Source organism: Labrus bergylta, chromosome 11, assembly GCF_963930695.1.
Source record: "Labrus bergylta chromosome 11, fLabBer1.1, whole genome shotgun sequence".
NCBI classification, from domain to species: domain Eukaryota; kingdom Metazoa; phylum Chordata; class Actinopteri; order Labriformes; family Labridae; genus Labrus; species Labrus bergylta.
The window spans coordinates 16,789,139-16,815,946 of NC_089205.1; the positions used below are offsets into that span (position 1 = coordinate 16,789,139).

General features: G+C 41.0%; 3 protein-coding genes across 14 annotated transcripts in view; 1 reads left to right on the plus strand and 2 right to left on the minus strand.

Moving 5' to 3' along the window:
* Window positions 1-15: 15 nt before the first annotated feature.
* Window positions 16-4,791, plus strand: cep57 (centrosomal protein 57). 3 transcript variants are annotated; one of them, XM_065959928.1, is made up of 12 exons: window positions 18-358; window positions 514-691; window positions 999-1,199; window positions 1,299-1,420; window positions 1,582-1,710; window positions 1,851-1,928; window positions 2,121-2,216; window positions 2,838-2,918; window positions 3,017-3,234; window positions 3,337-3,481; window positions 3,566-3,785; window positions 4,253-4,791. In XM_065959928.1, exons 1-11 carry the CDS (start codon window positions 314-316, stop codon window positions 3,740-3,742), a joined length of 1,470 nt encoding a protein of 489 aa, XP_065816000.1. In that variant the 5' UTR covers window positions 18-313; the 3' UTR covers window positions 3,743-3,785; window positions 4,253-4,791. The 3 variants fall into 3 exon arrangements, with proteins under 3 accessions (XP_065816001.1, XP_065816000.1, XP_065815999.1); XM_065959929.1 differs by having other exon boundaries at window positions 16-358; window positions 2,127-2,216; window positions 3,566-4,791; XM_065959927.1 differs by having other exon boundaries at window positions 3,566-4,791.
* Window positions 4,792-5,431: 640 nt separating this feature from the next.
* On the minus strand, window positions 5,432-9,933 carry LOC109988052 (putative coiled-coil domain-containing protein 195). The gene is made up of 3 exons (XM_020639388.3): window positions 7,503-9,933; window positions 6,482-6,701; window positions 5,432-6,291 (listed from the first exon to the last, which is right to left on the minus strand). Exons 1-3 carry the CDS (start codon window positions 7,807-7,809, stop codon window positions 6,162-6,164), a joined length of 657 nt encoding a protein of 218 aa, XP_020495044.2. The 5' UTR covers window positions 7,810-9,933; the 3' UTR covers window positions 5,432-6,161.
* Window positions 9,934-10,067: 134 nt separating this feature from the next.
* The window catches only part of dock10 (dedicator of cytokinesis 10), a 63,389-nt gene continuing 46,648 nt past the window's right edge, over window positions 10,068-26,808 (minus strand). For 4 of the 10 annotated variants that reach the window (XM_065959922.1, XM_065959918.1, XM_065959923.1 and 1 more), the window contains exons 29-57: window positions 26,713-26,796; window positions 26,515-26,611; window positions 26,328-26,360; window positions 25,906-26,084; window positions 25,174-25,290; window positions 24,499-24,616; window positions 24,262-24,383; window positions 24,000-24,114; window positions 23,689-23,755; window positions 23,259-23,306; window positions 20,438-20,548; window positions 19,839-19,951; window positions 19,633-19,748; window positions 18,367-18,504; window positions 18,105-18,287; window positions 17,380-17,490; window positions 17,084-17,299; window positions 16,922-16,979; window positions 16,041-16,142; window positions 15,460-15,566; window positions 15,207-15,329; window positions 14,996-15,109; window positions 13,102-13,248; window positions 12,759-12,969; window positions 12,484-12,674; window positions 12,303-12,403; window positions 11,470-11,608; window positions 11,237-11,312; window positions 10,068-11,068 (exon numbers count right to left, since the gene is read on the minus strand). In XM_065959922.1, coding sequence (XP_065815994.1) covers window positions 11,010-11,068; window positions 11,237-11,312; window positions 11,470-11,608; window positions 12,303-12,403; window positions 12,484-12,674; window positions 12,759-12,969; window positions 13,102-13,248; window positions 14,996-15,109; window positions 15,207-15,329; window positions 15,460-15,566; window positions 16,041-16,142; window positions 16,922-16,979; window positions 17,084-17,299; window positions 17,380-17,490; window positions 18,105-18,287; window positions 18,367-18,504; window positions 19,633-19,748; window positions 19,839-19,951; window positions 20,438-20,548; window positions 23,259-23,306; window positions 23,689-23,755; window positions 24,000-24,114; window positions 24,262-24,383; window positions 24,499-24,616; window positions 25,174-25,290; window positions 25,906-26,084; window positions 26,328-26,360; window positions 26,515-26,611; window positions 26,713-26,796 — 3,396 coding nt within the window. In that variant the 3' untranslated portion in view covers window positions 10,068-11,009. The remainder of the gene's footprint in view (window positions 11,069-11,236; window positions 11,313-11,469; window positions 11,609-12,302; window positions 12,404-12,483; window positions 12,675-12,758; window positions 12,970-13,101; window positions 13,249-14,995; window positions 15,110-15,206; window positions 15,330-15,459; window positions 15,567-16,040; window positions 16,143-16,921; window positions 16,980-17,083; window positions 17,300-17,379; window positions 17,491-18,104; window positions 18,288-18,366; window positions 18,505-19,632; window positions 19,749-19,838; window positions 19,952-20,437; window positions 20,549-23,258; window positions 23,307-23,688; window positions 23,756-23,999; window positions 24,115-24,261; window positions 24,384-24,498; window positions 24,617-25,173; window positions 25,291-25,905; window positions 26,085-26,327; window positions 26,361-26,514; window positions 26,612-26,712; window positions 26,797-26,808) is intronic. The other 6 variants (XM_020639369.3, XM_029278354.2, XM_065959920.1 and 3 more) reach the window with 5 other exon arrangements.

The window sequence follows — 26,808 nt, forward strand, 5'->3', positions numbered from 1 at the left end:
TCCTTCAGTAAGTTACATCGCTCCGGTTAGCTGGCGGGGAGGGCTGGTGATATATATCATCGAAACCCATCAGATATCCTGGATCGTGTGGCTTGTCAAGTCAAGTGATGTTTTGTTTTCACAACCCATATTAGCAGCACTGGTAGCTTGTAGAAGCGGTGCTTAGCTAGAAAGCTACCAGTAGTTAATAAAAAGAAAAAAAGGAGTGGCTTTTCTACTTAAAACCAATATTTGCGTTTGTTTATTTTACTGTCTTTTTTTTCTTTTGCGTGTGCATATTTTAATAACACACACTGGATCCGATTACACTTCAATGGACAAGCTGTCAAAAACAGCCGCTGATGCGACGCGAGAGAAGGTAGCGGTACAATACTTTGTGTTTGACTTAAATTATGAATAAAATCTGTTCGTCTAAACAAAGTTTGTATTAGTCGTAAAGGTAGTTAGACTTCCTTACAGCAGTGGGAAGTCTTCAAAATGATTTATTTAACATGTATCCCTGTTTCTCTGCAGGAGGTCTGTCCACCAAGCGGAGTCGTAGCTGACAGCCTGTCACATACATCTTATAACGAGTATCCTGCTCGCTGTCCCCTCATCAACACGTATGTGCGTCACACTCCTCAAGCACGCACACATCAGTCATTCCGCCCATCATCACCAAGCAAGGCATTCCCAGAGACCAGCAGTGCAGGTATTTTTTTTTTGTACATCTGTTAATTTCCCTTCCCAAAGTTTCCATTCAAGGTATTGTAGTGTTTCACAGCTCCATGGTTACAGCATGTGTAACATGATGCCACACTACTTGAATGTCTCAGACGCACAGGCATCTTATTCGTCCTTCAGCATTAATCCTTCCCTTTTAGTCGTCAATTCTAAACTCAGAGTCTTGTGTCATAACACAGTGACCACAGTCAAGTTTAAAATCTATCAGTAAATATTCAGATGTTTTACAATATTCTACTCTGTCTCACACGCAATCAATGTGTGTTCTTGTGTAGCGATCCTCTCTGCCCTGAGGAACCTCCAGGAGAAGATCAGGAGGTTGGAGTTGCAAAAAGGCAAAACTGAAGTAAATATGCACACTTTAGGGAAAGGTGTGTCACACATGCATCAGCAGAGCGATAAAGTCACAAGGAGGCTTTTTAATGATCAGACCGACACAGCAAAAGAGAAAAGGGGCCAGTCCAACTGCAATCAAGGTGGGTGTATGTAAACAAAGTATAACTTTTCGGCTGATATTATTTATTTTCCCCCAGTATCTTACGGTGTCCTATTGTTTTTTCACCTTTTCTCCACAGTTTTAATCAGCCACCTGGCTGCTGCAGAGTCTCGCTGTGTGAAGCTGGAGCGACAGCTGGATTACATGAGAGGGATGCTGCGCAGTGCTAAGGCAGACAGGACCAGCCCTCTCACACAGCAGGTTCACCTGGTGTTTCTTTATGTCATAGGCTTTGATAGAGACACTCAAACTCTTGACATAAAGATACACAAACAACCTGTATTAAAGGAATATTTGAGCGTAAATGATATTAATGTGTGAGTGAGTAGGTTTTTTGTATTAATTACTCTATACATCTTTAGGTTTCCATGGAGACAGCTAAATCAGCTGATAAACAGTCCGGTACAGTGTCTGAGCAACTCCAGTTGGAAAAGCTGGAGCGACTGGAGCTGGAGTATCGTCGGCTGACGCGCACACAAAACGACGCTGAGGTACACACAAAGACACCGGGAAATGATATTCACCTTAACTAGTGGTACTACAACTACAAGATATCACAGACAGGAGAAAAAATTACCTTTATTTTCACATTAATATAATATTAATGTTTTTGTGTGTTCGAATGTGCCAGTTGAAGATCCGGGAGCTGGAGATGAAACTAGAGGAGGAGGAGCACCAAAGAAAGCTGGTTCAGGATAAGGCAAATCAGGTAACAAGCTGGCTTTGATTTGTATTCATCTTAAGAGACCATTTTCTTTTCGGACTTAACATTGACAGCTTGCAATGTGTATTTTACCTTAATGTGTGTGTGTGTGTGTGTGTGTGTGTGTGTGTGTGTGTGTGTGTGTGTGTGTGTGTGTGTGTGTGTGTGTGTGTGTGTGTGTGTGTGTGTGTTCGTCAGCTGCAGACAGGTTTGGAGGCCAATAGGATACTGCTGCAGTCAGTGTCACCCTGCCTGTCCTCCAGACAGTCTAAAGAGAAGAACTGTGAATCAAAGGTAAAGACCTTTACAAGGTTTTACTACTGATTAGTGTACCTGGAATGGTTTCCTTACCTTTTCACTTGTTAATGTTTAAACAATTGAGATGAGACAGAGTGCTTCAAAGTCCATCTTGTTGAACAAACTTGTCATGTACCGTTAATGAGGGAAATCATTTTTGTCATTCAAACTGATAACTTCAATATTTTGTAATAATTTATGGTCCAGTCTATTAATGTGTTGTTATCGTAGAGGAGAGAACGTTTGCAGCAGCAGCAGCAGCGACCTGGAGAACAAGTGCAGCCCCCCGCGCTATTCCAAGTGCAACGCCTTTTTTTGTGCATCCTGACAAAGTAGGAGGGCAAGCATCCTCCGTTTGGCTCTCATAGTGAAAGGGCATAAACTATATCAAATATAAAACATACAATAAAAAGCATCAGAGCAGTGTTGGTCACACAGCGGCCTCTTTTTGAAAGACTGTTGTCATAGAGACAACGCACACACGTGCAGCTCTTGTATTCTCAGCGCACAATCAGCACTTTTCTGCCCCCTGAAGAAACACCAAGCAAACACATACTCCTAAATATAATTTTTCTTGTGTATCTTAACATTACTATGTTGATTTTTTTTCTTTTCCAGAAAGCATCACCACAGGAGTCGTCCTATACACAACCACACTATAGACTGAGCCTCAGAGATGTTCCTTTTGTTGCTGGAACGGTAATAGATGTATTTATGTTATTAAAATAAATTGGAATTAACTATTAAATTCAGTATGTCCCTAATTCTATTATTCTCTTTTCTGTGCTGACTCTCAGTCAGTGGGCTGCAGCCACTCAGTCCGAGCAAACGTCCAGTCAGTTCTGTCTCAACTGAAACGTCACCAGCCACACCTCTGCAACAGCCGAGTCCTATCCAACAACAAGACAGGGAGTCGTAGAAATTCAGACTCTTCCTCTACTTCCTCCTCTGCTAGCGAAGAGGAGCTTTCAGAGCTGCTGCAAGCTCTGCAGGAGGAGCTGCGACTCATGAGCTTGTGAGTGGGAGCTCTTCAAGGAGTGACATGCCTGCAATGCTGTTACATTTCATTCAATGTGTGTGTGTGTGTGTGTGTATGTGTGTATGTCTGTGGTTGCAGAGATCAGGAAGAGTTGCTGAGACAGGTGGAGGCGAGTGTGTCTTCAGAGGAAAGAAAAGAGCTTCAGAGGGAGCAGGAGACACTGCTGCTGAAGATGGAGAGGAAAGGAGAGCAGATCAGAAAGCTCTACAGACACAAAACACAGGTGGGTTCTCACACTAAAAACAGTTCAGTCCACACTACAAAAACAAACGGAAAATGTAAGGATATGTTTTGTTCTCTTCTCTAGGTGAAGAAGTTTAGAAAGGAGGCTGGTTCTAAGTGCAATGAGGTGAGAGTGACAACCACAGTGTCCACTAGAGGTCGCTCTGCAGGATCTGTCAACGTTCGACCAGGAGAGAGAAGCAAAAGAAACCTGCGGCTGCTGAGGGACATGAAGGCTCTGCAGACCTCTTTAAGAACCTGAAAACCCACCAGGACTTGAAAACAGTTTCTGGGTTAATAATCTGGTTGGTGCTATATTTTTTTGTTTTACTGACCCATGATCAGTACTGAATATCTCAGAGTAAACCAAAATGAATATCTCCTAATCTTCTATGTCCTATGATCCATTGAAAAAGCAACTTGAAAAGACTTCAGTACTTAGCTATAAGACAAAGTCCATTTTATCAAATTAGATTTAATTTTTGTCAGTTCAGTCTTCAGTCTTGTGTCAGTTTCAGGTACTTTATTTATCCCTGAGGGAAATTCTGATTTCCATATTATGGTCCGTATTGGGACTTGAACCGGCTACCTCGGGTTCCCGACCCAAGTCCCTACAGACTGAGCTACTACTTTTAACAGCAGTTTAAAATATCAAAAATAAAGTTTTTAATTAATTATCAAACCATTTTTTTTCAGTTACTTTTTGGGGTATTCTGTAGAGCTATTGACTGCGACATCAACCTGGTGTTCTCCTTTTTTTTTCCAACTACAGGTTTAAATGTTTCACCAGCAGAGGGCATAAACTCTCAAAATCACAGCTCAGCTTTCTGAAGATGCAATCTGGCAGGACCAAAGAATTTCATTTAGGTTTCATTTAGACCTCTGGGTATCGACAAAAGACTCCAAGAAAAAGCAACAAATTGTTATATCATGTTTAATAAAGTCCAAGATATCCCTTGCTGCAGAAAATCTACTGGTTTTGCTTGATAGTCACAAAAGTAAAAAATAAATAAATAAATAAAAAAAAGCCTGAAATCTTTTGATACTTCTTTTGCCCTATGATGTGCTAAAGGACCTAAAAAGCTGTTTTTTTGTTAAGAGGACTGAATAGCAATGCTCTGTAGAATTGCTGATCCAAAATGTGTGTGTGTGCGCGTGCGTGTGTGTGTGTGTGTGTGTGTGTGTGTCTGCATTAATTAAGGTGAGAATATTTGTATTCATCTCTGATTCTGATATTTTTGACCATTATGAGTGCCCTTATTTTGACTGAAAGTTATTTATCTGAGATGATAAAGTATTTATGTTTCAATATGACTGAGTCCTGTTTTTGATTTCAGCTTGTCCTAGTTGCAGATCTTGTGGATGTGTTACCATCACTCAGGATTTATAGCTGGGTGTTAATTCACCTTTTTTTGTAATACATGGTATCACAGGATATTCAGATCCTCTCTGCCCACACATTGGAATTAGCAGATCTGTAAAGGTTGACAGGTTCTGTTTAACTTATCTTGTGTATGTGGCCAACATAATCCCATTAGAAAAAGAAGATTTATTTGAGGGCTTTTGCCTCTATTTGGAGAGGGCAGTGGATAGAGTAGTACATTGGGAGAGAAAGTGTGGAATGACATGAGGGACAGGAGCCGCAGGTCGGACTAGAACCCGGGCCGAACATTAGGAGAACTATAGCCTTCATACACAGGGCTTGACCTCACAACTAAAACCTTCAGCATCCCAGAATCCCAAAACTCTTGTTAGAAAATAAGGTCAAAAATAGTCAATAAAGTATTTTTTTAGTTGGTTTTTAACTAATACAAAGAAAACTCAGCCTGACCCATTACATGTAAATTATTATGCAACAATATTAATTCTCACTAAAGGTGCATCATGTCACAATACATGTGAAAATACTAGAATCATTGTTTCCCATATCATGTAGCCTTAGTGGGGCCCATTTTCGCAGCATTAAAATTCTGTTTATTTCATCATAAATAGGTTAATATCATGATACTGAATTATCCTTACATTTTGAAGTTAGCCACAAGAAGGACACAAGTGAGACACAATGACAACAATCAACAAACTTCTTAAAATATATCAAAACATTTCATAACACTGATATGACAATTGGATTAGCTTGCAGTGACTGTTAAAGGTGCCTTACTTTCATTTTTACATTTGTATGTCAAACACTGGTAATATTTATAAGGGGCCTCTTTAGAAACAGTGTCAGGAAACTGGTCACATGCTTAAACACACAGGTGACTCCCTTGACGACCATTAAAGAAAAGAAACAAAGATGAATAAATAATGAACCAGAAGTTTCACACGAGGACTGAGTCAGCGACCACGATTGTCTGTTAAAGTGCCATCACCTGCACCCCATAACTACCCAGGGTTCAGATCGTAGTCCAGACATCTGATCCTCACTGCAGGGGGCCCCCCCCCGAGTGTCATCGCTGCTGACCGGGCCTGGATCTCTATGGCCGCATGAAAACAAACACCTGTAACCAGAGTCCTCTGTTTGTGTGGTGAGTGTGATAAAGCTCCTGGCTCGATCATTAAAACGCCCCAATCCACCCTGACCTAAATTAAGAAGAGGTTGACCTGTCAGGCGGCCACAGAGGCTCAGTTTGTGTCTGCATTTTGTCTCATGGTCCACATCCAAGATTCTGCTTCCTCTTTCAAGAATCTGTCTCAGATATTGAGGCCAGCTCTGTGATTTTAGGCCCCTCCTGGTGCTTAGTGAGAACTGGTCTACTGGTGTAAATGTCATCCACTGGTAGAAGGAATGTCACGGTTTTTACCTTTGTCCTGAAATGTAAAAGGTACACATTCGTTTTAAGTCTACAAATCTAAACACACCCTGTATAAAGTCTATATTATAGAGAATTTAAAGAGAAAAGATAGCATATTATCAAAGGAGACCCTCCTAAACCAGACTTATTTGGGGTATTTTTTTTAAAAGCTAGATTTATGAGTTCAAAGGTGCATTTTTTTGTACCTGTTTTTGTGCACATATTCTTGCAGAGAGTGCCTGTTGGTAACCTCTCCTTTGGCTGAGTTTCCAAAGATGCTGTTCCCATGGTGATGGTGGATGTCTTCTTCTAGTCGTCCCCATCCTGAGTCCCTCTGCGCTGCTCTGTCAGACCCCCCCTCTTTCATGGTTACACCGGACATGTTGGAGGTGATAGAGTACCTCCTGACTGTCATGACGGTGTTTTCTGTAATGTAATATGAAAAAGATTAATTTCTGAAGTGCAGAGACAGATTAAAAAAAAAGGACATTCATTTGAAGCTTCTTTTCTATGCACCTTAGAAAATACAATAACCTTCAATATGTCTTAGAATAAATACTTCTTTTTTTTTTTTAGATTCTCACTAGTCGCCTTTTCTGGAAATAAAAAGTGCACTTCTGTTAAAAAATTGCCATTAAGAGGTCACTGAGTTGCATTATGGAAAATGTAGGATCCCGAAATATTTTTGGCTGGACAGTACTTGTGCTTTCACAAGATTCTCAAACATTGCTACCTTCAATCAGTCTTTTGTGAAACATCAAACTTAATGCGAGTGTGACCCTACTTCATTCAAGTGCTCCTATAAATTTGGACAGTTAGAGGCTTCTGAGGTGCAATATGGGAACTGTTGGATCTTTATGCACTTGACCAATTGATAAAGAGGAATTAGGAGGATGATATTGTGCTTTTCTCATCAGATACCTTTTTAACATTCTGTCTTTGAATGTGTATCGTTTGAGACTTATAACTAGATGAAAGTTTAACCCTTAATCATTGTGGCGCTCCTTAAATGTAATTCCTCCACTTTTCTTAATTCTTCTAGGTTTCAATATTGTTGGGTGAAATAAAAACAAACCAGTAGATGTTTAAACTACATTTTTAATCCATTCCTATTAAAACATTCCGTTTTGGATATGTCACTATTTCATAGGTTGTATTTGACTCTTAATAATGTCTATGGACAGTTGAAAATGACTTATTTTTGCAGTAACAGGCCTTTTCTCTTACCTTTATATTGTCCCTCAAGGTCTGGCGCAGACGCATTCCTCCTCAGGTTCAAGTACGGGTTTTCAATCTGCTCCGCGGTTGAAGAAACTCTACTGCCTTCCCTAAATGTCCGCTGACCATAGTCCCCCTTGAGTTCTCGGTTCTCCTCCTCCAGCTTCTTGATATCCTCGCGCATCTCCATGATGACGTGCGCCAGGCTGCGCGTGCTCTCCATGGCGCTGCTGCTGCGCTGCCAGTACCATGGCTTCCCAAACACCGGCGGGGACTCATGCAGGAGGAGCTCTCCAGGCTGCTGGGGCTCTAACATGCTCCTCGTCCTCAGGGAACAGGGGTTTGTGGTCCTCCTGCTGGGTGCCTGTGCGCTCAATCTCAGTCCAGATCTTGTTCTGGGGAAGATTATGTCGCCTTTCACCACTTATACAGCTGACAGGGCTCCAGTGATCAGCCAGCAGCACACACACACACACACAATGTTTTATTTATCAGGCCTGGAGTCCAGTTTCAGGAAAACTAAGCAGAGGTCGGAAATGAAATATGCACTGCAGAGGAGCTTGCACGGCGGGAGACCTGCTAAACTTGTCGAGTCACTGAAATAAAAAATACTTACGCACAATCACTTTTTGCCCCGCTAAATGTTGTCTAACGTCATGTTTAAGTTCCAGAAAAAAAAAAAAGGTAGTTCCCAGTTTTTTGGCACCCCTGTCACCTTGATGTAATGTCCTTGTTTCTACTGGGATTACAATATCCTGCCTCTAAATTATTCATTAAATCTGTCAGCAGAGATAAATCAAGGTAAGAAACTGAGAAAATGCCACCTTTCACAATATTTTCTGTCTTGATTGTAATGCCAAATATAGTTTTGATTAATTTTACTTCCAAATGACCACCTATGCAGATGTTCCCTTTAGCACAGATTTAAACATAAAAAGTTAGCCCAATATAAAGGGGATACAAGGGGTTAAAATATAATTAACGTCAGCATTAATTTGCCTCTTCACACTTTCATGACCACAGATAGGAACACACAGGTGGTGTGCTACTGAAAACACTTTGTCCTGTGTCTTCCGATGAAAGTTGTTTGATAAAGTCAGGGGTCAGGAGGTCAACCCAACGATGACAAGACAATCATGGGAATGAATTACATCAAAATAAAACAAGCATCTCATAAATAAGGGAGGGAATCACTGCAAACGGACATCAAATGTAGGCAAGCTGCAGACAAATGAGAAACATTTTAGATGGTTGCTCTCAATGAGGCTTCTTCAGCAGGTATGGTATGATCAGGTGCTACAGTGGAAGTCAATTAGCCACAGGTTATAACACATTTTTAACAGATTCAAATGCTTGGGCGCCGTATGGGGGAGAAAAGTGAGGGAGCTGTAGCTGATAACAGCCCCTATAATGTTACTGCCATTTGTTCATGGCAATGTTATTAAAATCTCTGGTGGCGTCCCTGTTTGAACACTTTGCTCGGGTTGCTAAAAGTGGGGTAGAACTTCCTGAACATTTGAAAACAATAATAATACAAAAAATTGTTTATGTTTACAGTATGCTAGCAGTCAGTTCAAGATATTTTCTTGTTTGTGTGCTAGCTCTCAGTAACCCGACCCTGACAGGGTCCAGGCCACCAGGAGGGAGTCAGACAGGCACATATACGCCAGTCAGAAGAGGAGAGAAACCCAATCAGTCCCCTCTTTCTGGTTCACAGAATAGGCTGCACAGAGGGAGGGAGGAGAGGACAGGAGAGGAGACAGAGAGGAAGACTGATTGGCGGTGAGTTTTTTTTTTGCAGAAGAGGCAGGAGGTCAGTGAAACTGAATCTGCTGCTCCTCAGATGTGTGACCACAGAGAGAGAGAGAGAGAGAGAGAGAGTTAAGGCTTAGAGTTGTCAATTCGTCAGCATGTTTGTCAGGCAGCTATAAAGACAGAGGACTTCATTATGTTTAACCAGCAGCTGCACATTCAGGACCACTTAACTCTTTTTTATGTTCAGGGCCTCAAACCTAAAGCTTAACATCAATAAATAAAGAAGCACTCTGCTGCTCTCTCTATGCATGATCAGTAATTATACACAAGTGGAACAAAACTGATACCAGATCCTGTGGAAAACTGTTCAACAGAGAAGGTGCTCAAATGACATTTCACCTTAACCTGAGTTATAGTTATATACCTTTGTGTGATGAAGTTAGTGCCTTAGCACAAAAACATCTCACTATAAAGCAGCATTATATATTTTACTTCCCTCTGATTTTATTTAAAAGAGTTTCTTTTTTTTAATTCAATTCTAAAAGACGCCTTGAGTGATTCAGTCACATTAGAGGAGGTGGGGCGCACTGCGACAGCAAGGACACAATTTTATTTTAAAAAGGTATTTTACGCCAGTCAAAATGATGGAAACCTGGATGCAATTAGCAAACGAGTGATTGGAACTACAGTGAAGTGAGAGGGTGCGATCTGAATGCAATGACCTGAAAGATAAAAAAAAAAGAACACACAATAGAAGTCGTACTTATATAAGGACGGCAGATAAATAAACGTGTTGAGGATAATGATGGAGGCATAATAAACTTTTGGACATTAACAAAATTTTATTGAAATGTTATACATAAAACTTTAGTTGTTGCTCTTTTTTTAAATTCAGCTAAACAAATATTTATATATTGTATATTTTATAAAAAGAAACATTTCAAACATTCTTAAATATTAATATTTCTTATTTACAATTCAAAACAGTACATGAAATAATAACAGTAACAATGCAAATCCAATCATAAAAATGTTACAAAACATAAGTTTGTATTTTATTTGTTTCCATTTGAAATTTGCCGAGCTGATATTTCCAGAACTTTAGCAAGGATACAAAGTAGCAATGTGGAGCTGCTCTACATTCAAACAGGAACGTGAGGTGCGTTCAACTCTTCAAATGCTTCTTTGTGTAAGTTACAGTTTCTGACCTGTAATCCAAAACCCTTTTTTTTCACATTAGTCATCTTTCAAGTTCTTTTTAGATAGTCTGAAGTACAATAATACCTCACTGGAAAAAAAAGAAAACGTAAAAACCTTTAAAATGCACCAGAAAGCTTTATTTTACAAGTACAGCTGAACGCACCTCAAGCTCAGTAAGGTCACTGTTCTCTAAAGGGACAGGGTTGAGGAGAGAAGGCGCATGTTGTGTGTTTGTGTGTATGAAAAAATGCACTGTACGTATTTGTTTGCATGTGTCTGTTAGTGTGTAAGCTGGGGAGGGGTCCATTCTGCACATGGAGTCTCTAAAACCAAAACCAAACAGAAGCTAACAGTCCAGCGACCTGGCCTCTAACTGTAGATAGTCAACGTTCAAACGTTCAACCACAGGACTACAGACTATCACAACCACAGTCTACACACTTCTTCTTCCCTTGTTTTCTCTACACTCACCATCAGTCACAATTCCACTACTTCCAGAATGAGCCTCAAACTGGCACTCCGAAGACATTCAGGGGAAAAATTGTCCTTCTTCTAGTGAGGCTACTGGCCGTTCAGTAGGCGCTGTGCCGTTCCGTTCCTGGCTGTCTTGTGTGAGGAATCTGAATGAGGGAAAAGAATCAAAGTAAAACTCAAAAAGAAGGTAAAGACAGCAGTTTGGCTAAAGGATGGATGTGGATAGACTGGGATGGGAGGTGGGGAAAAGTAGATTAAGCGTGTAGAAACAAAGCTTGATGTCTTTCATGGAGGACCGTGATGACATGACATACCAGTCTTAGAAAGAGTGGACAGAGAGCTGGCAGACAGAGATGAAACACTGGCAGCAGCATGAAAACGTTTTTGCAGCTGTAATGAGAGGAGAAAGTAAGAAAAAGCATAGAGACAAACAGACACTGATGTTCGTGAAAATGCTAAATGACTCTTAAAACGATGCACAAGAAGAGATGACACCCATTAAGCCAGAGAAATGATAAGACACTTAATGGACGCTGCATAGTGAGACCTGCTCGTTCATGATGCCCGACAGCTCAGTCAGCATGTCCCTGTAGTGAGCCCTCATCTCCTCCTGGTACTCCAGCTGGTCCTCCTTGATCAGTCGCTCGTTCACATCCAGAGCCTGACCGCACGCTTCTGCAAACTGCCTGCAGGGGGCGAACAAGGATGAACTTAATGCAAAGTAATGATAGATGAAATGAATAGTGTGACTGAACATTATCTTTATTGATTTATGATTATTACATGGTAGACATTAAAATATATAAAATACACTCAATTAAGGGGTTCCTATGTTTATCAGGAGTTACATCTCTAACATATCCATGTATTTGACAGTTTGACTTCAATTTTATGTCAATAAAATTAATAAAAGATTTAAATTTACCCTAAACTTGGCCTTAAATCATCTATATATGTATATAATGGATTACATAAAGACAAGCCTGTAGAACATGATAAACATATGGAATAAAGAACAACGAGAGCGGAGTTTACAATTTTGTAAAGAAAAAGCAAAAAAAGCAACAAAAAAAAATATCCTATTTTTTACTTATTTCTACTCACCTCCTGTGGCATTTTTAAAGAAATTTTACTAATGTTTCCAAAGCAACTGGATCTTGTAAATAATAATAAAAACTATATTTCCCATGTACCTTTGCATGACACATAAAAGCATCTGGATCAATGATTTGCACTCAGATATATTGATTAGGTAACAATGCTTTCAGCGCACTGGTGCATGCATGTTCTTTGTTTTTTTCACTCAGATTACAAACCTACTGTGACAGAGTAGGGATCATAATCTCCACACTTTGCACTGGATTGTGCGTTAAATCCTACCTGAAGATCTCCTTGAGCAGTTTGACCTGGTTGTCTGGATATTTCTTTGCATTCTTCTCCTCTAAAAACGCTCTGGCATAAGCCATAGGCCCAGCATTCACCTGCAATGGAAACAGCAAGTTAGCCAAAAATAAAGAAACCTCAATGAATTAAGGTGTCTGTAATCAAGAAGAACCCCTACCTTCACACTGACGCTACCCTGCAGCTTCAGCTGTAGCCGGATCATGTCCACCTCCTCCATGTTGCACAGCTGGTTGAGCTCAGAGACTTTGCGGGACATCTCATCAATGGCTACCTCGATCGGGTTCATTGATGTGCTCTGCTGCTCCACCACCTGGATCCGCTTCTTCAGGTAGGGGAAGCTGGAACTCGCTAAAGAGAACGATTGAACTGTTGTAAGGACAAAAAAAATGTACTTATAATTGTGACATTTTCTTCACAGGATTTTATATTTACTAGTCAGTATGGTGCGTCTCTTGCACTGTTCCTCCACATCTCCGTGTTTCTTTCCCGACAGAGTGAACGGCGTCTCAAACACAAAGCGGTTGATGTTGTGATGTCTCTCAAAATCTGTCCTTTTGTCCTGCTGTTCTTTCTCATCAAAGTAGGGCACGACGTACGTCACCTGAATGTAGGCAAACTTGGGGTCCAGGTCTTTAGGGTTCACCTGATTTTGAAAGAATGTTAAGAAAGCATTGATGATTATTTGAATGAAATGATACTTCCAGAAGAAGAAAAAAAACAGCATTTCAGCAATAAGAGTAATGCAAGGCAAATCATGAATTTCTTTGTTAACTACCTTATTTGAGTCCTGGATCATCTTGACATTATCAGCTCCAAACTTGTCTGAGTAGAGTTTGAGTAATCTCTGAGAGATTTCTGAAAGCCCTGTCAGCTTCGGCTCTTTGTATATGAACTCTTTGCTCTCCTCCTCTTCAAAGAAACCCTGTGAGAACACACACACACACACACACAGCCACACACTAATGAACAGAGTATTTTGTGCCGTATTGGAGTTTTTATGTGCTTCTACGACACGCTGTACACATGTCAGCCTGATTTTATGTTTCCCCCTGGTGGTCACAGGCCATAATCAGTGTTAGAGCAACCCAGTCCGGACAGTGTGTCAAGTGTTAAGAGGTGGATGGGAGAGGTGGGAAGTCATTTTCAAAGCAGCATTGGAGTAAAGTGTCAAATGTGTATCTTCCTGTCCAAGACGGCTCTTTGACTTCTCAATGTTTAGGTGGGGAAACAACATCATCATTGGGAGATTATTAGGAGTAAAATGGACCACAGCAAGCTTGACACAAACCCCCCATCATGGGTATGAGCAGTCAGTGTTAATAGTAGTAGAAGGAGAAGAGAGGTAAACGTGGTTAGCTCTGAGGAGAATGGAAAAGCAAAGATATCCAAAACTTACCGCAATCTTGATTTAAAATATGATTAAAAAAAAAGAAAGGAAAGAGCAGACAGAAAAATTAAGGACACCGACTCAGTAAAATAAACCTGCTCTCCTTACCTTTCCATATCCAAGCCTCACTGACAAGACTGCAAGGTCTATCGTTTCCCTCCATTATTTGAATACAGAGACCAATTAAAACCCCAGCTTTTTAAACTCTTTCTTCCCTCCAGGGCTCTGAAAGCCCTGCATTAAAACACCATCCCTTAATTAACCAATAGGGATCTGTGTCAGGGATCCATGTTCTAAAAAACAAAGCGCACAAATTAAAGATAAACTAGGACACAACTCCCCCTGTTATACTGAATTATGCTTCTCAACACCTCTGAAGAGTCAGTTCAACCAAAGAACAAAACTTTATTAATGTTCCCACATAGCCCTGGTGGCACGGATCTCTGTGGAAGCTTTGGTTTAATTGATAGAGTGATATAGAAATATTAACCTTGATAACTTCCATCTTTGTTTTGAGTCACTCAAACTATTGATAACTAAAGAAAACAGCAGCCTTTGTAGAGACTGTCTCTGAGAAGTAACACTGTTTATAAAGAGGGGTATGTCTGTTATGTACCAAAGTGGGAAAAAAAGTGAATATTGGAGATAGGTACGCGTTTTTCAAAATGTAAACTTGGGACTAAATGTGGTGGAATTTCTGTAGTTATTTAGATTATAATGTAAACATGTCATTAGGTTTATTCACTGTTCTTTAATGTCAGTCAGACCTGATAGAGTTCAGTTGTTATTAGAATACCAAGTAGAGCTTAGAGAGTGTCAACTGTTCTTCCTGATATCTGCAAGGATGTGTGGTAGACTTGTTGTCTGCTCCAGTGTTATAGACGTCACAGTTTAGTCTAGGTGGGTCAATGGGACACGACCCTGATCATGATAATGTCTTTTTGGATATATGCGATGCCTTTCGAGAAGTTCGGCAGGTGTGATTGAGCAAGACACGAGTACAGAAGTGTGATGTTGAATCATTGAGGATTCATCTGATGTATAAACTTTCATCATCGTAAGCCATCTGATGTCAACTGAGTCTTATTGTATGGAGTCAAGTCTTGGTAATTTCTTCAACACTAAAGGCATGAAAAGTTTTGTACATCCAAGATATATTACACTTGTTTATATCATTGTTAATGTGCATCACATACAGGGCCATGGGTACCAGTTTTGTCAGTCAGCTGTGGAACTCTAGTTACTGCAAAATGAGCGGTCACGAGAAGTGAGTGCCGCTCACCTGTCCATAGAAAGCCACGCGGTAGTAACGCCCGAAGAGCCGCTTCTCAGCGTTCACCACCTCAGTCACCTTCAGATAGGAGCGGTGGATGTCATAGTACAGCTCCGACAGCCTCTGTGGACACAAACACACACAAACACACACATGTGAGGTTAAACCTAGGCCTGTATGCACCAACATTCTAAGAATGGATAGTTGTTTAAATATCTACCTTGAAATCCCGCCTTTTTTCAAAGACAGCAATCACAGGTTTGTTGATGTCAGCGATGAGCTCGTGTCTCTCTGATTTCCACAGATAGTCCACACACAGCTCCAGCTGCTCCACCAGGGTGTCCTACACAGAATAGAACGATCAGAAGATGTCACTATGTAACATCTTCTCCCTCTGGCAACAAAGAGTCTGATCAAAAATGTCTACTTTCTTGAATGTGGATTTCTGATAAGGATTTCAGTCTTTGTCTGACCTCAGTATATGGTGTGTCTTGTGTACCAGTGTCTTCCTTCATGGCTCCCTCCTCCTTCACGTTCGGGCTGATGCACATGAACGCCGCCCAGCCCATAGAGAACGACGCTGAGGTTTTCAAACAAGCAAAAGTGACTTCAGGAAAAAGTAATTCCATAAATAAACACAGCCCATAAAGGTCACATAATACCTTGCTTGTGTGATATTAAATTTCTTAACTTCCAAAATCCAACATATACGCCCTTGTATTAAAATACAAGAGGTTTTACCTTTGCTTATACACTCAAACAAAAAAAAAAAACATCAAGACGTGAGCGTGCTTCATATCAGACCTCAGTGACACTGAACATCTTATCCAGTGAGACTTGAGCAAACAGGTCAGACAGTGACAGCAAAAAGTGATGACACATACATCTAAGGCAAGAACAGTGGTTGTCAAACTGCGACTGCATGGTTTAATAAACAGAGAAGAATTTTTATCCAACAATCAAGTGGTTAAGTCCATTGTCTCTCCATCTCTGTGATCTTAACTCCCACACAACCCCCACCACCACCCAGCAGGCCCACGGCGCACACACTCACTGTCTTGTTCTCGGGAGGTAGTTAGTAAGGAGCTACAGTTAAAGACAGGGCTTTCTTCAGGGGACACACTGGACATCGCGGCCTTGTCTGCTCTCCAGTAGCCTGTTTGGTAGGAGCGAGGAGGAGGAGGAGGAGGAGGAGGTTTACCACTTGCTTTTGTCTTTTGTGCTCAAGGAAAAGGCTCACAGTAATCAGACGAGAAGCTTGCATGCTATGTGAGCTCTTTTGGAAACAGGCGAAGTGCTCAAAGTGCTTGTGAAAGGACAGAAACATGCTGCGATCTCAATGAGGGAGCATGCACACATAAGAACGGACTGATTTGCGGAACAGCAAAACGCCCAATGTGGAGGCTCAATTCCTTCTACACTTAGTGAATGAGAAAGGCAGTCTGATGTTAGGATTGATCAATTCTACAAAAAGGGTGCATAGGAAACCATCATAATATCCCATGTGTGCCTTACTTATTTTCACCATACACACAGCCTATTTCAGTACATTGCTCTCTGTTAGGCATACACGTACAGTAGACCCTCATGATGATGATATAAAGGAATGATGTTTGGATATATCAGAAATAATCATGTTAGCAATGAGAATATGCAAAGACCGCATTAGCAATAGGAATGGAGAAGGCTAAAATGCATTGATCATGTTAGCATTGGCCATAGCTAAGATCAAATGACTGTATTAGCAAGGAGCATGTAATCAGACAGAATGAGAGAGATGCTGTTTGACAAAGAATGGCTGTTAAGGACTCAGTTGTTAGAAGTGATCATGTCAGCTAAAGATGTATTCACTGCAGCAGCAATGTTTTAGCCTTGAATACACACATAAACCATGCTGAAAAAGTCAACTCAAATCAGCGGACTGTGTGCACTTACCTCTCCTCTTTAGTGACTCAGCTATCAGGGCTGAGATGTGGATGTAGCACATGGCGGCCTGAGGGAAGGTCCGAAACATTCAGATCAAAATAAAGTAACACTTCAAGTCCAACGGCAGTTTTGAGTTTTAAAAGTGAAAGGAACCAAAAAATGTGCTGTAACCTCTGAGAGATCGCCATTGCGGACATGAATCTTGGCCATGCTCTCCAGCCAGGTGCGCCGCAGCTCGGGGGTGCTGGCGTAGGAGTTGGCCAGACTGTACTGAAGGTCAACCAGCATCTCTGGATCCTTCTCATGCTCCTTCATTTGAGCTGTGGCCATCAGGACCGTCCTGATCCGTTTGGTCAGGTCCTTCACCTCAGCAGGGAATGAAGTGTTCTGGAGGAAAAATATTAAGTATTATTAGTAGATTGACACAAATCATAATTATTGAAAATTAAGCTGAGAAATAACACAACCTTGAGTGGTGCGTCTCCGTTGGCAAAATTGTTGATGATAGCCAGGGACTGCTGAAATCTAGAGCCTCCAATGCCGGCATCTGCTATCAGCTGGCTCACTGCCTTTATAACCTTCAATGGAAAGATGATTTAAGACATCATGAAATTGTGTTCGTAGACTTTATGAAACATGGATCCAGTCTCAGTGAGGCCACCCATTGGTTACTGAACGGGACTTTTTGAAGCCCAACGATGGCTGTCGCCACATTGAAAATGCTGTCTCAATCAAACATTCATCAACCTAGAAACAGGTCAAGAGGTGGAGCACAGGCAGGTCTTAAGCCTACAGGTGAAAAGCTATAACACGTCTGCCGTCCTATCAGTCACCCCCCTAATTATGCATAACTAATTTAGTATCCTTCATAAAATAAAAACGGATGAGTTAGAAAAAACTCTACCCTCCTCTGTTCATTGTGTGCCAACAAAGACATGAACTACTCAGAACAAAATCTTTTTTTGGTACCAGATGACAAATATGTTTCTTTCTGCTAAAATATGGCTATTTTATCATGGGGTGTGTATGTGACTTCTGGGGCTTTTGGAGCTTGTGCCAAGTGGACACTTGAGGAATTGCAGTTTTTTGCACTTCCGCCCTGGCTTCTCTTTTTACGACTGCTACTTGATCGGGATTCAAAAAATACAAAGTAGTGAAATAATGAATTTGTACACATTTTGGTCACACTGACCTGCAGATGTGAGCGGACGATTGATTTGCCCTTTGTAAACTCAAAGTTTTTCCTCATGAAAAAATACAGCAGGGCAGCGGCCTCTGTCTGGGTGGAGCTGGATCGATGGTTACAGCACTTGAGGATCTCAGAGCAAAGACAGCCACATAGGTCTGCCTTACCCTGGAAGAATGAACTGGGGAACTACAGGAAGAGACGGAGGTTAAGAAAAACAACATGGGAATCTTCTATTAAGAGGGTTAACATGAAATGTGTGACACACCTTTTGCACAAAGAGCCTGAGTGCAGCAAAGACGTGCCGTAGCGTGGCTGTTGATTGGTTGATCTGAAAGAAGAGCAAGTAGGTGTCCAGCACCTTCTTCATCAGGGAATTTTGTCCTTCATCCAGCAACAGCTGCTTCTGTATGTATGCATGAAAGAAGGAAAAAGCAGAAAAAAAAACATTTTATTATCAAAGTTTTTGAAGAAATGTTTGCTTCTGATTAATCTAGACACTACTTAATAGGTCAAAGCAAAGAGAGATATCTGGAGCCACCAGGGTGCAGTAGAGTATCATTGACTCATCCTGAGGTTGTGTGTGGATTAAGTGCATGGTAAAGTAATTCTGGCACATCAATGAAAAACAATCTAATTGGACAAAAAAATATATATATTTAAGGTTTTTTTAATCCTTTAGAATTACAGTCAGAGGCATGAGAAGATAAAAAAACACACTTTTTATTACTGAATGTATTAATTAATAATTTTACATTTCTGATTGGGACATTTATATTTTAAAAAGCCCCTACAGAGACAGACAAGGGCAACTGACCCACAATGGAAGTTAGACTGTTCAATAGGAAAAACAAATGAAAAAAAAAAAGTGCTGAAAAGCCAAAACTACATTAACATGAAATGCGCTAATACATAAATGAAACATGATTTAAAAGGAATTTATTGGGAGCCAGCTGCCTTAGCATTTAGTTTGTACACCCCCTGTACAGAAGCCGATGTTGGGGACCCAGGATTGAGTCTGACCTCTGGCTCCTTTACTGTCATCCCCCACTATCTCTCTCCACTGTCCTATCTGAATAAAGGCATGAAAGCCCAAAAAGTAAATCTTGAGAAAAAAAGAAAGAAATGTATTCAGAAAACATCTGCATTAAATCTCCCGACATGAGGGCATAAAGCTTTCACTACCATTAGCTGTACAGCTTATTTTGTAGAGCTATCAATCCAACAAGCCCAACTTCTCAAAGCTGTGCTTATAAAGGGGCATAGTCCCTGGTGATCCTCTGTTTTGACAGAATTTATTGTTCTGATAAGAAAGTCACTTGTATTACGTGTTTGCAGCGCAATTGTATTCACATGTGACTGTCAACTCCCAATACTGAACATACTTACACAGTGATATTATGAAACACACTATAAATTAAGAAGCTCCACATACGCAAAATTAACCACATATGCTATTTCTTAGCGCTTTTAGTATAAATTAAAATAAATACGCTTTTATGTATTTATTATAAAAAAGGTGAAAACCACAGACCTTATGATGGTGCACAAAGAGCTCGAGTACATCCAGCACAGTGAGGGACACCTCAGTGGACAAGTTGGCCTCGATATCTGTGGGACTCAAGTTGTCCCCATCCTGAATACTCCCATCTGGAAACAGAATCAGACATAAATAAGATATGTCCCTCGCAGTTGTCCAGCACTGATCCCAGTCAACATGCATCAGTGTGTGGTTATTACCTGTCTCCATCATCTGCAGCAGCTTGGGGTTGGTGAGAGCGTTTTTGCCCCTGATGATTGGCATAGTTTGGGAGCGAGCGTGTCGGTGACCATCGCCTCCAGACGACGCCATCCTGGAGGTAACAGCAGCGAGTATCAATCGCAGAACTTGCACGTATTAGAAACACCTGTTTAAGTACTTAAGTGCAATGCAGCCAGCTAAGAAACTACTAAACCTAGTGCAAAATCTAAGTCATCTGTCTCTAAGGATTTTGCTTAAAGAACATGTTGTTGACAGGAGTATTTACACTTGGGAGTACAAACAAAGACTGGTATAGCACACAAACACTGCAGGTATGATGAGGTGCATGCTTAAAACACATTCACAGTCTACGTCATGGAAACACAGTGGTTACATCAAAATGACTGGACACAGGACGAGGACATGTTTATCGAACTCCATGTGTGGTAGGTTGTACCTGAACTTAAGTTTCTTATTGTTAAAATAAAATCCATTTCAATAACATTTGCATTAACATTAATCACAATTTTAGTAACCAAAGACTCTTGTTTCTTAAAGCAACTCCATCGTCATGGCTGAGGCTGAGGAGGGTGATTACCATTGTGGGAAGAGGCTTGAGGTCTGGGAGGACTGGGAGGGGTGGTTAGAGCCCCTCAGGGTGCCATTGGCCTGCGTGGATTGGGCCAGCTTTACTGCCGCCGCTAGCTTCCTGTTCATGAGCCAATCACATCAAAGCTAACGTTAGTGAGTTTAGTTGTTTATTGGTCATCAACACTGTCATGAGTAAGCTGTATAACTGAATGTGACACACTAACATTTACTTGAGCACTCCTACAATCAACACTGATTGACCTAAAAGTGAAAATGTAAATGTGTACAGCTTTTTTTCATTTTTGTGCATTTTTGTGACCGTGTTACATATTTATAGAAAACGGGTCTATGGCAAAGCATACATAATAAATTATTCATGTGTCGGCTGGGAGTTGTAACTAGTGAGGAGCTACTATTAGATCAAGAATTGCTTTTAGGGGTTGTGAATAGTCGTTTAATTTGTCAAAATAAATGTGCGCTCTTTACATTTATTGAAAATGTGGAGAATTCTTATTGGAACTTTTCAGGATTGAATATTTGATATTAAATGAAGTCAAAATGTGATGGTAGATATCATTAGCGCTTTACTTACATATCCAAAGTAGGTTGTTGATATGTGACATGTCACAAATACATCTGGTGATGTCTGTAGTGGATAATTACATTTTACCTAGTCGTTGTTTCTTATTCAATATTTAAGAAATGTACCTGTAGATATCTGTGATTGTTATTTTGAAAGTCAAATAATCTGAATTATTTATGTTAAACATTCAATCAAAGATATTTGTGTAAATGGCCGGCTCCTCAATATGAATAAATATATTTGTAGCAAGTCAAAACTGTTTCATAAATGAGTCAAATCAATATTTAAGTAAGTGAAATTAAACTAATACTAGTCAGACCAACAGATAAAATGTTAAAGGGCTTTCCAGAGTAGGTCACATTGGGCTCCTGCAAAGCTAAATGTAAGCTAAAAGCATTCATGATCCTCAATTTGCCCCTGAGGTTTGAGAGCAGCTAAAGGCAGAGTTAGGGGAGGTCAGCCAGATGGAAAGGTTAGTGGTGTAGCAGAGTCCATGGATTAAGATTGCAGTTAGTGTAATAAAGTGTGAATGTTGTCTCAGATCATGTTAGAGTGTTAGTGGAGAGCAGAGGCTGGGGGGGGGGGGGGGGGTCAGCATTCATGATGTTTAAAACAGTGAAAAAGAAGAAGAGTAAGATGTAAAGATGATATCTCAGCTTAGTAAGTGGATTTCAACAAACAGATGTTCAACATGTTGTGTTCTTAAATGACGGACAATCAACACGACCGACGCAGAGCCAATTAATGAATTCATGTCAATCATGCAAACTACAGCGATAGGTGGAGTCAAAAGAAAAACTACAAGGTCAACATGCAACACCAACCATCAAATCTGAAAAGGAGCAAACAAAACTAATAAAAAGAAACAGCACACATTCCTTGTATATTTACGATCTATGTCAATACAGAGAGGGTTACATGACGCAACAAAACCAATGATTTGCAGTCACACTGACTTCTATTAACAGCAGCAGCTGTTGCATGGGTGGGGGGGGGGGGAGGGCTCCGTTTAGGAGGCTACAACAGCACAGCCGAACATGGAGAAGACATTACTGATTATTTGTTTGGGTCTTGATGTGATTATTATGCATGTGCATGAAGCATTTCTGTGTCTAATCTGGAGTCTGAATGTGGCTTCATTTAAGGAGGCGAGTCACTCTGCAACAACAAACAAACTGCAGCATTTTCCAGTTTGGTAATGGCTCTGACAAACTATTTTCCTGATCTACTTCTTAGTAGTATTCATTTCAGTGTTTTCCAATACCAGATAAAGACTCCTCACAAAAGCTTTTACAATTAAAAAAAAAAAAAAAAAAAAAATGTAAAAATTGAAACAACGTTTTTGAGACGCCTGAATGACTGAACTGTCGTCTGGCAGGCTGGCTGACTTCCCAGCTTGCTGCCTGGCTTCACACTGCTAGTGTAATTCATTACTACTGAACTCCAACGAGCACCCACTCTGACTCAGCCAGGCATCAAAGAGACAGACACAGGCGTAAGACTGCGAATCCCCCTATGGCCCTGGTATTACAGACGAATGTTAAGTAGCTAGCAGCCCCAGACAGGATCATCTACGTCTGAGAGCGCTAGCTAGGCCTGCAGCTATCTTTATTCTGTTAATGCCTCTACATACAGAAAAGCAGTGTGTTCTGCCTGCCTTTTGTTGGCTTACATCTCAGCATCTTACTGCTGAAAGGAAAAAGAGGGCTAATTTAATTAGCTGGGAGGAACCAGAAGATGGAGGAGTCTAGCTGTGCCAATGGCTCAGCTCCAGTAAGAGCATACACACACACACACACACACCACCCCCATCCTTTCCTTGCCAACTACTACAGTACAATATCCAGCAGAGCTTTTCTCTCAGCAGCCAGATCCAGGAGTTTCACCTCCCCCTCTCTTCCTTTTCTCCCCGTCTTTACCTCTCCCTCGTCTTGAAGCTCATCCCTGAGTGTGCATGCGCATGCAGAACGCATATTAGTATTTCTGCCTGACTGTGTCCGACTCATTTATTTGTGTGCGTTTGCACATGTGTCTGCGTAGCTGCTTTAGCCAAACGTGTGCATTCATGTGTGTGCTTGACTATATGAATTATGTAGCAGTGGGCGGGGCAGTTACAACCTTTGACTGCAGATTGTATGTTAAGTTAACGTGCGTTTCCACATCTGCACCTTTGCAATAAATGCATGTGAACGAGGCGCGGTTCCCCCTGTTTGTTTACAGGAGAATGACAGCAGCGAGGACTCACCTGGCTATGTGGCGCTTTCCGAGGAACCTGAAGTGCTGCAGACACAGCCTGCAGAAAATGAATGCATAAACATCTGAGTGAAAGGCGAAGGTTTGCTTGTATTTGATGTGTTTTGTTGTTAAAACACAGGATAAATGCTGTCCATGTGACGAAACAGTGCTGATATAGTAAAGTCTAGATGCTGAGACGAAGAGGAAACACAGGCAGTTAATCAACTGAGCTGTTCACGAGATGAGAAGCTCTCATTGGATTTACTGTTTTCTACTCTCTTGCTTGCTGTGTCTCTTCTTTTATCTGTTCCCTTCTGGCTACATTATCCCACTTCTACGCTTCTCATTCCCCCGTCTCACAGATACAGCATCACAGTATCAGTTGTATTTAAAAAAAGAGCTGTGGTAATGCTCTGCGATGAAGAAAGAGTAGCACTCACTCCAGAATGTTAAAGAAGTCAGAGATCTCCTGGTGAACGGCCCGGTGCCAGTAGGACACAAGCACATCTGGAAACAGGTAGCAGAGGACAACATGTCAGGCAGAGCAGATTTATGAAGGTTCTGGTGAAAACTAGGTCACTTTTTTACTGAGACGTTCCTAAAGTAAAAAGACCAATTTGTAGAGTTTTTAAGCTCTTAAGAAGAACTAAATCTTCGGTTAATTGTCTATATTAATATGTAAAACGATAAATAGCGCTCAACTCTACAAGGACTGTGTGACTTCTCTTTATACGTGTGTGTGATTTCCTACCCTCAGATATGGTTTTCATGATGTGCAAAAAGCACATGAGCAGGCTGCGGGTCTCCGCCTGGTCCAGCTTGTCACAACGAGACCCGTAACCGATGAGGGACTGCGGTCGAGCGAACTACAGAAACACACCCAGACAGAATACAACTTATAGTCACGTGTGAATTTCAGGGTTGTAGCTTCGGTAATGTCGTCAGTATTTTCAGATATAAATGCTTTCAGGCCAACAAATATCGCAATAACACACGCAGAAAGATGTTCTCACCTTCTCACAGCCGTCCATCTTCTCACTGTTCCTGTCGCTGTTGCTGGGGTTTGAGTCCACGCTGATTAGAGAACCCCGAGAGTCCGCCTGGTTAGCCGAGGCAACTGCCAGGGAAGAGAAGGCTGGTAAAGCAAGTTGGAGGGGAGAGGGGGGAGGGGAGTCAGCATCAATGTCCTTTTTTTTTTTTTTTTTTTTTTTACACCTGTTTATACAGACAGTGGATAGACAGCAGCACACCTGTGATGGAGTTGAGTACTTCTTTGGAAAAGGAGGCATCTACAGAGTTGCCATGGCGGGTAACAGGAATCACCCCTGCAGCCACACCTCCTCCCACACTGAGGTCATCTCGAGAGCCCTGGTAGGAGGACAGTCAGGGGAGCGGGATTATTCAAAAGCAAAAAAAAAAAAAGTGTTTGGTTTCACCCGTTTCTTCGTTTTTTAAAAGGGTGTAATGCTTGTCAAGAATACAAACAAAACTTCATCAGCATCCACAAGTGAGAGCCACACAAGCCTAAGGCACTTTTCCCAGTTGAATGTTTAACTCTTCACTGAAAATATTGAGGTATTTATGTGTTTATGCTCATTTAACAATGAAAGAAAACAATTAAAGGAAGAGTAAAGGTGACACATTTATTTCTGCAATTCCAGCTCAAACTGCAGGATCAAATGTAGTTTTATTGGCAAACAAAAGTTTGGATATAGTTTGATAAAACACAAGTATAAGTTGAGAGAGAAATAAAAACGACAACTTCTACTGTACCCAACAAGACCACAGATTTTTAGTGATACTAAAAAAAAAGATGCACAAATCTGGACAGCTAAGGAAGAAAATCATATGTAAGTACCTGATGTAATTGAGGAATAAGATCTACTGCAATCGATGCAGTACACACAGACTCAATGGACTCTTACCTGGTCACTAGAAGTGAAGTAGATGGGGAAGATGTCCCTGAGGAAGAATCGTGGCATGTTGTCCAGGATCAGGCCGTACAGCGGCAGGTAGAGAGAGGCGATTCTCGCCTGCTTTTCCTGGGAAGGCAGCCAATAAAACAGGCATCACATTTCATGTAGTTGTGCGCATCTTTAAGCCAATCAAAAATAATTATCATACTTAAACTAATGTTCTTTGACTATGAAACTTGGATCAATACATTCAATATGTTTCCCTTACCCTGGAGAGACTTCTAATGAGAACATCTCTCCCTGGTGAGAGGAGTTTTGCATAATTAATGTTGTATTTACATTTTGATTGTCTATGTTTAATGAACAGTCTTTGCTAGATTAATATATAAACCCACTCTCATTTATACGTATATATTTTGCCATGAAAATGTTCTAGCCTTCTTTAAAACATGAAGTTTGTTGGCCTCTGCACACATTTTGTTTGACTCTTTTGGCCACAGCGCTGCAGTTGTGTTGTGGTTGGCAGAGACTTTGGTAGAGCTTAAAGAGGGCACATTACTGACATGATCCCATCTGGATATTTCCCAGCGTTCATTAAGGCATCTTGTCTGCTGCTCACAGCTGTTTTGACCAATTCTGTGAGTGTGTATATGTTTGTGTGTGAGTCACAAAAGGAGAAATTTCCAACTGTGGAGACTCGTGAGACATTGAGTCCCCCGTGTAAACATGTGTTCTGGCTACCTTGGTGGCATAGCGTGCATCCAGCGAGTGTTTGGCCATTAGAGTCTTCAGGGTGGCCAAAGCGAGGTGCCTCAGGTCCTGCTCGTCCTGGAGAGCCAGCCCCAGTTCCCGTAGCAACAGGCCAGTCAGGAAGTGCTTCCTGCAGAACTCTCCGGTCAGGTTGTACTCGGGCACTGAGACTGAGAGGTGACAGTACATCAAATAATTCACATTCAAATGAAAATGAACGGACATCATTTAAATAATCCTTGTGCCGATATTTGCTTTCCATCAAGGAGTTAATTAATCCTTTAATACACAAAAATCTGGTTACACTTAGCAAATAAAGGGGCTTATTTCAATGCATCTCATAACCTCCATACCACTGCAGCACACACACACACACACACACACATACAACATTTAAGGGAATGAGTATTTACCATGAGTACTTTGTGGCTCTGAGGATGCATGGTCTGACATGAACAAACAGTAAAAGGACAGCAAGAGAGGAGGAGACAGAGACTATGTTAATAGACGAATGAGGGTTGGATCTACTCAATGAATGAGTTAACACATTCAAAAATGGCGTCACTGAACTACACGAGAGGACTCAGACTCTGACTGTACCTGCGATACGAGCCGAAGGTAAGGGCAGGCTGAGAGGGATGTAGTGCTCGTGGTTACACACCTCTCGTAAGAATTCAAACTTCAGCTCACACAATACCTATCAGACCCAAAGGAAAGGAAACACATTATTGCACACTGTATTTTATTCTAAATACATTCAAAGTGTGCTGAAGGATATTTTAAGAGCTTTTTTTTAACCTTGCTGTCAGTGGCAGTTATCATGTTGATGTAGTTGCTGATCAGTTTAAATGTGAAGCCTCTGTCCATGAGAGTAAAGCAACGCTGCAATGAGAC